This window comes from Coturnix japonica, unplaced genomic scaffold, assembly GCF_054131305.1.
Source record: "Coturnix japonica strain WE unplaced genomic scaffold, WE-NBRP24 Scf058, whole genome shotgun sequence".
In the NCBI taxonomy this organism is placed as follows: domain Eukaryota; kingdom Metazoa; phylum Chordata; class Aves; order Galliformes; family Phasianidae; genus Coturnix; species Coturnix japonica.
In genome coordinates, this window is record NW_028188961.1 from 962,325 (window position 1) to 971,102 (window position 8,778).

The 8,778-nt window shown below is 48.6% G+C and overlaps 1 protein-coding gene across 6 annotated transcripts in view; it reads left to right on the forward strand.

Moving 5' to 3' along the window:
* Positions 1 to 7,253, forward strand: part of LOC107307526 (syntaxin-4-like) — a 38,369-nt gene extending 31,116 nt beyond the window's left edge. For 4 of the 6 annotated variants that reach the window (XR_014941080.1, XM_085533308.1, XM_085533307.1 and 1 more), the window contains 2 exons: positions 4,700 to 4,810; positions 6,357 to 7,253. Coding sequence is in view for 5 of the 6 variants with exons in the window: in XM_085533308.1 (XP_085389434.1) it covers positions 4,700 to 4,810; positions 6,357 to 6,440 (195 nt within the window). In the remaining variant the exon portion in view is untranslated. The remainder of the gene's footprint in view (positions 1 to 4,699; positions 4,811 to 6,356) is intronic. The other 2 variants (XM_085533309.1, XM_085533310.1) reach the window with 1 other exon arrangement.
* The last annotated feature ends 1,525 nt before the right edge of the window (positions 7,254 to 8,778 follow it).

Consider the following 8,778-nt stretch of genomic DNA (forward strand, 5'->3'; position numbering starts at 1 on the left):
TGGGGGGCTATGGGATTATATGGGGTTATATGGGGTTATATGGGGTTATATGGGGTTATATGGGATATATGGGGTTATATGGGGTTATATGGGGTTATATGGGGTTATATGGGGTTATATGGGGTTATATGGGGTTATATGGGGTTATATGGGGGATATATGGGGTTATATGGGGTTATATGGGGGGATATGGGGTTATATGGGGTTATATGGGGTTATATGGGGTTATATGGGGTTATATGGGGTTATATGGGGGATATATGGGGTTATATGGGGTTATATGGGGTTATATGGGGTTATATGGGGTTATATGGGGGGATATGGGGTTATATGGGGTTATATGGGGTTATATGGGGTTATATGGGGTTATATGGGGTTATATGGGGTTATATGGGGTTATATGGGGTTATATGGGGTTATATGGGGGGATATGGGGTTATATGGGGTTATATGGGGGGATATGGGGGGATATGGGGTTATATGGGGTTATATGGGGTTATATGGGGTTATATGGGGTTAGCGGTCAATGAGGGAACTGCACGAGCTGGTCAATGCCATGGGGGCGGCCGTAGAGGGACAGGTAATGGGGTTATATGGGGTTATATGGGGTTATATGGGGTTATATGGGGTTATATGGGGTTATATGGGGTTATATGGGGTTATGTGGGGTTATATGGGGTTATATGGGGTTATATGGGGTTATATGGGGGGATATGGGGTTATATGGGGTTATATGGGGTTATATGGGGTTATATGGGGTTATATGGGGTTATATGGGGTTATATGGGGGGCTATGGGGTTATATGGGGGGATATGGGGTTATATGGGGTTATATGGGGTTATATGGGGTTATATGGGGTTATATGGGGTTATATTGGGGGATATGGGGTTATATGGGGTTATATGGGGTTCTATGGGGTTCTATGGGGTTATATGGGGTTATATGGGGTTATATGGGGTTATATGGGGGGATATGGGGGATATATGGGGTCTATGGGGTTGTATGGGGTTATATGGGGTTATATGGGGGTATATGGGGGTATATGGGGTTATATGGGGGTCTATGGGGGTAATGGGGGGATATGGGGGGCTATGGGGTTATATGGGGTTATATGGGGTTATATGGGGGGATATGGGGTTATAATGGGGTTATATGGGGGGATATGGGGTTATAATGGGGTTATATGGGGGGATATGGGATTTAATAGGGTTATATGGGGTTATATGGGATATATGGGGTTATATGGGGTTATATGGGGGGATATGGGGTTCTATGGGGTTCTATGGGGTTATATGGGGTATATGGGGTTATATGGGGGGATATGGGGTTATATGGGGTTATATGGGGTTATATGGGGGGATATGGGGTTATATGGGGGGATATGGGGTTATATGGGGTTATATGGGGTTATATGGGGTTATATGGGGTTATATGGGGGGATATGGGGTTATATGGGGGTTATATGGGGTTATATGGGGTTATATGGGGGGATATGGGGTTATATGGGGGGATATGGGGTTATATGGGGTTCTATGGGGGGATATGGGGTTATATGGGGGCTATATGGGGTTATATGGGGTTATATGGGGTTATATGGGGGGATATGGGGTTATATGGGATTATATGGGGTTATATGGGGTTAAATGGGGTTATATGGGATATATGGGGGGATATGGGGTTATATGGGGTTATATGGGGTTATATGGGGTTATATGGGGTTATATGGAGTTATATGGGGTTATATGGGGTTATATGGGGGGATATGGGGTTATATGGGGTTATATGGGGGGATATGGGGGGATATGGGGTTATATGGGGTTCTATGGGGTTCTATGGGGTTCTATGGGGTTATAGGGGGTTATAGGGGGTTATAGGGGTTTATAGGGGGTTATATGGGGTTATATGGGGTTATATGGGGTTATATGGGAGTTAATGGGGTTATATGGGGGGATATGGGGTTATATGGGGGTCTATGGGGGTAATAGGGGTTGATGGGGGTCTATGGGGGTAATGGGGGTTAATGGGGGTAATGGGGGTTAATGGGGGTAATAGGGGTTAATGGGGGTCTATGGGGGTAATGGGCATTAATGGGGATAATAGGGTTTAATGGGGGTGTATGGGGGGTAATAGGGTTTAATGGGGAGTGATGGGGGGTAATAGGGTTTAATGGGGGTCTATGGGGGTAATGGGGGGTAATGGGGGTAATAGGGTTTAATGGGGGTCTATGGGGGTAATAGGGGTCTATGGGGGTAATAGGATATAATGGGGGTAATAGGATATAATGGGGGTCTATGGGGGTAATGGGGGTCTATGGGGGTAAAGGGGGTTAATGGGGGTATATGGGGGTAATAGGGTTTAATGGGGGTCTATGGGGGTAATGGGGGTTAATGGGGGGTAATAGGGTTTAATGGGGGTTAACGGGGGGTAATAGGGTTTAATGGGGGTTAATGGGGGTCTATGGGGGTAATGGGGGTCTATGGGGGTAATGGGGGTTAATGGGGGTCTATGGGGGTAATGGGGGTTAATGGGGGTCTATGGGGGTAATGGGGTTAATGGGGGTAATAGGGTTTAATGGGGGTCTATGGGGGTAATGGGGGTTAATGGGGGTAATAGGATATAATGGGGGGTTATGGGGGTAATGGGGGTCTATGGGGGTAATAGGATATAATGGGGGGCTATGGGGGAAATGGGGGTCTATGGGGGTAATGGGGGTTAATGGGGGGTAATAGGGTTTAATGGGGGTCTATGGGGGTAATGGGGGTTAATGGGGGTCTATGGGGGTAATGGGGGTTAATGGGGGTAATAGGGTTTAATGGGGGTCTATGGGTGTAATAGGGTTTAATGGGGGGTAATAGGGTTTAATGGGGGGTAATAGGGTTTAATGGGGGTTCAATGGGGGTAATGGGGTTTAATGGGGAGTAATAGGGTTTAATGGGGGGTAATAGGGTTTAATGGGGTTATATGGGATTTAATAGGATTTAATGGGGTTATATGGGATTTAATGGGGTTATATGGGGTTATATGGGGGGTAATAGGATATAAAGGGGTTTAATGGGGTGTAATGGAGGATAATGGGGTTATATGGGGTTATATGGGGTTATATGGGGTTATATGGGGTTATATGGGGGAATATGGGGTTATATGGGGTTATATGGGGTTATATGGGGTTATATGGGGTTATAAGGGGTTCTATGGGGTTATATGGGGTTATATGGGGGAATATGGGGTTATATGGGGTTATATGGGGTTATAAGGGGTTCTATGGGGTTATATGGGGTTATATGGGGGGATATGGGGTTATATGGGGTTATATGGGGTTATATGGGGGGATATGGGATTTAATGGGGTTATATGGGGGTCTATGGGGGTAATGGGGGTTAATGGGGGGTAATAGGATATAATGGGGGGCTATGGGGGTAATAGGGGTCTATGGGGGTAATAGGATATAATGGGGGTAATAGGATATAATGGGGGTAATAGGATATAATGGGGGGCTATGGGGGTAATGGGGGTCTATGGGGGTAATAGGATATAATGGGGGTAATAGGATATAATGGGGGTAATAGGATATAATGGGAGTCTATGGGGGTAATGGGGGGTAATAGGGTGTAATGGGGGTCTATGGGGGTAATAGGGTTTAATGGGGGGTAATAGGGTTTAATGGGGGGTAATAGGGTTTAATGGGGGTCTATGGGGGTAATGGGGGTCTATGGGGGTAATAGGGTTTAATGGGGGGTAATAGGATTTAATGGGGGGTAATAGGGGGTAATGGGGGTTAATGGGGGGTAATAGGGTTTAATGGGGGTCTATGGGGGTAATGGGGGTTAATGGGGGGTAATAGGGGTTAATGGGGGTCTATGGGGTTAATGGGGTTTAATGGGGGTAATAGGGGCTAATGGGGGTCTATGGGGTTAATGGGGTTTAATGGGAGGTAATAGGGTTTAATGGGGGTCTATGGGGGTAATGGGGGTTAATGGGGGGTAATAGGGGTTAATGGGGGTCTATGGGGTTAATGGGGTTTAATGGGGGTAATAGGGGCTAATGGGGGTCTATGGGGTTTAATGGGGTTTAATGGGAGGTAATAGGGTTTAATGGGGTTCTATGGGGGTAATAGGGGTTAATGGGGGGTAATAGGGTTTAATGGGGGTCTATGGGGTAATGGGGGGTAATAGGGTTTAATGGGGTTATATGGGGTTATATGGAGTTATATGGGGGCTAATAGGATATAAAGGGGTTTAATGGGGTTATATGGGGTTCTATGGGGTTATATGGGGTTCTATGGGGTTATATGGGGGGATATGGGGTTATATGGGGTTATATGGGGTTATATGGGGTAATATGGGGTTATATGGGGTTATATGGGGTTATATGGGGGGATATGGGGTTATATGGGGTTATATGGGGTTATATGGGGTTACATGGGGGGATATGGGGTTATATGGGGGATATATGGGGTAATATGGGGATATATGGGGTTATATGGGGTTATATGGGGGGATATGGGGTTATATGGGGTTATATGGGGGGATATGGGGTTATATGGGGGGATATGGGGTTATATGGGGTTATATGGGGTTATATGGGATATATGGGGTTATATGGGGTTATATGGGGTTATATGGGGTTATATGGGGTTATATGGGGTTATATGGTGTTCTATGGGGTTCTATGGGGTTCTATGGTCTGTATGATCCATAGGGTGAGGCCATCAATCGCATTGAGCAGCACATCCTGCAGTCGGGGACGGCCGTGATGAAGGGACAGCGACAACTGAGGGACGCACAAGGACAGCAGGGCAAGGCCAGGAGGGTCAGCACCCCATAGGGACCCATAGAGACCCATAGAGACCCATAGGGACACATAGGGACCCATAGAGACCCATAGGGACCCATAGGGACACATAGATACCCATAGGGACCCATAGGGACACATAGGGACCCATAGGGACACATAGGGACCCATAGGGACCCATAGGACACATAGGGACCCATAGAGACCCATAGAGACCCCATAGGGACCCATAGAGACCCCATAGGGACCCATAGGGACCCATAGAGACCCATAGAGACCCATAGAGACCCCATAGGGACCCATAGGGACACATAGAGACCCATAGGGACCCATAGAGACCCATAGGGACCCATAGGACACATAGGGACCCATAGGGACCCCATAGGGACCCCATAGAGACCCATAGAGACCCCATAGGGACCCATAGAGACCCATAGGGACACATAGGGACCCCATAGAGACCCACAGGGCAAGGCCAGGAGGGTCAGCACCCCATAGGGACCCATAGGGACCCCATAGAGACCCCATAGAGACCTATAGGGACCCCATAAGGACCCATAGGGACACATAGAGACCCCATAAAGACCCATAGAGACCCCATAGGACAGCAGGGCAAGGCCAGGAGGGTCAGCACCCCATAGGGACCCATAGAGACCCATAGGGTCACATAGGGACCCCATAGGGACCCATAGAGACCCATAGAGACCCATAGAGGCACATAGGGACCCATAGGGACCCATAGAGACCCATAGAGACCCCATAGGGACACATAGAGACACATAGGGACCCCATAGAGACACATAGAGACCCCATAGAGACCCATAGAGACCCATAGGGACACATAGGGACCCCATAGGGTACCCCTAATTACCCCTAATTACCCCCTAATTACCTCCTAATTACCCCTAATCACCCTTCAATTACCCCTAATTACCCCCTAATTACCCTTAATTACCCCTAATTACTTCTAATTACCCCCTAGTTAACCCTAATTCCCCATAATTACCCCAAATTACCCCCTAATTGCCCCCTAATTGCCCCTAATTACCCCCTAATTACCCCTAATTACCACTAATTACCTATAATTACCCCCTAATTACACCCTAATTACCACTAATTACCCCTAATTACCCCTAATTACCCCCTAATTACCCCCTAATTACTCCTATTTGCCCCCTAATTACCACTAATAACCCTTAATTACCCCCTAATTACCACTAATTACCCCCTAATTACCCCTAATTACCCCTAATTAACCCTAATTACCCCCTAATTACCCCTAATTACCCCATAATTACCCTTAATTAGCCCTAATTACCCCTAATTACCCTCTAATTAGCCCTAATTAGCCCTAATTAACCCTAATTATGCTTAATTACCCCCTAATTACCCTCTAATTACCCCTAACTATCCCTAATTACCCCTTATACCCTCTAATTACTCCAAATTACCCCTAATTACTCCCTAATTACTCCTAATTACCCCCTAATTACCACTAATAACCCCTAATTACCCCTAATTAACTGCTAATTAACCCCTAATTACCCCTAATTACCCCCCATAGAAGCGGCTCATCATGGCGTCCTGCCTCGTCCTCACCGTCCTCATCCTCGTCGCCATCATCGCCTCCTCCGTGGCCGCTGGATGATGATTGGCCGGCACCCAGCCCTCCTCGATGCTGATTGGACGATGCCGTGCCTTAAGCCCGCCCTCCTCGATGCTGATTGGACAATGCCGTGCCTTAAGCCCGCCCTCCTCGATGCTGATTGGACGATGCCGTGCCTTAAGCCCGCCCTACTCGATGCTGATTGGACGGCGCAATGGGCTGGGCACTTCCTGACACTACTTGACGTCACTTCCTGTCTTTAATGGCGTCACTTCCTGGTTCTAGTGATGTCACTTCCTGTCTCTGCTGATGTCACTTCCTGCTGCTACTGATGGCACTTCCTGGTTCTAGTGACGTCACTTCCTGTCTCTTGACGTCACTTCCTGGTACTACTGATGTCACTTCCTGTCCCCATTGACCCCATTGATCCCATTGACCCTATAGACCACATTGACCCCATTGACCCCATTGATCCCATTGACCCTATAGACCCCATAGACCCCATTGATCCTATAGACCCCATTGATCCCATTGACCCTATAGACCCCATTGACCCCATTGAGCCCATAGACCCCCATAGAGACCCCATAGAACCCCTTAAAACCCCATAGAACCCCATAGACCCCCATAGGGACCCCATAGAACCCCTTAAAACCCCATAGAACCCCATAGAAACCCCATAGGACCCCATAGAAACCCCATAGGACCCCACAGAAACCCCATAGGACCCCACAGAAACCCCATAGAAACCCCATAGAACCCCATAGAACCCCATAGAAACCCCTTAGAGCCCCATAGAACCCCATAAAACCCCATAGAACCCCATAGAAACCCCATAGAACCCCATAGAAACCCCATAGAACCCCATAAAACCCCATAGAACCCCATAGAAACCCCTTAGAGCCCCATAGAACCCCATAAAACCCCATAGAAACCCCATAGAACCCCATAAAACCCCATAGAAACCCCATAGAACCCCTTAAAACCCCATAGAACCCCATAGAACCCCATAGAACCCCATAGAACCCCATAGAACCCCATAGAAACCCCTTAGAGCCCCATAGAACCCCATAGAAACCCCATATCCCCCCATAAAACCCCATAGAAACCCCATAGAACCCCATAGAACCCCATAGAAACCCATAGAAACCCATAGAAACCCCATAGAACCCCATAAAACCCCATAGAACCCCATAGCACTCCATAAAACCCCATAGAATCCCATAGAAACCCCATAGAACCCCATAAAACCCCATAGAAACCCCATAGAACCCCATAGAACCCCATAGAAACACCTTAGAGCCCCATAGAACCCCATAAAACCCCATAGAACCCCATAAAACCCCATAGAACCCCATAGAACCCCCATAGAACTCCATAAAATCCCATAGAATCCCATAAAACCCTATAGATATGGGGCTATGGGGTGGGGGTGGGGTGCTGGTTATGGGGCTATAGGATAGTTACGGGGCGCTATGGGGTGGTTATGGGGTTATGGGGTGATATGGGGTGGTTATGGGGTAATATGGGGTGGTTATGGGGCACTATGGGGTGGTTATGGGGTGATATGGGGTGGTTATGGGGCACTGTGGGGTGGTTATGGGGCTCTATGGGGTGGTTATGGGGTGCTATGGGCTGGTTATGGGGTGATATGGGGTGGCTATGGGGCGCTATGGGGTGGTTATGGGGCGCTATGGGGTGGTTATGGGGTGATATGGGGTGGTTATGGGGCACTATGGGGTGGTTATGGGGCTATGGGGTGGTTATGGGGCTCTATGGGGTGGTTATGGGGCGCTATGGGGTGGTTATGGGGTAATAAATGACCCCAAAGTGCTTTGTTTGTGTGTTGTGTGTGTTGCTTTCTGCCCCATAGCGCCCCATAGATCCCACTGACCCATAGCACAGCTCCATCATGGGGGTCAGTGGGGCCAGTTATGGGGCCAGCACCCCATAGGATGCCAAATATGGGGCCAGTGCCCCATAGAATGCCAGTTATGGGGCCAGATATGGGGCCAGTGACCCATAGAGTGCCAGTTATGGGGCCAGATATGGGGCCAGTGCCCCATAGGGTTCCAGTTATGGGGCCAGATATGGGGCCAGTGCCCCATAGAGTGCCAGTTATGGGGCCAGCGCCCCAAAGGATGCCAGATATGGGGCCAGTGACCCATAGGATGCCAGTTATGGGGCCAGATATGGGGCCAGTGCCCCATAGCATATCAATGGGGTGGAGATATGGGGCCAGATATGGGGCCAGTGCCCCACAGAGTGCCAGTTATGGGGCCAGCACCCCATAGGATGCCAGATATGGGGCCAGATATGGGGCCAGTGACCCATAGAATGCCAGTTATGGGGCCAGTGCCCCATAGGGTGCCAGATATGG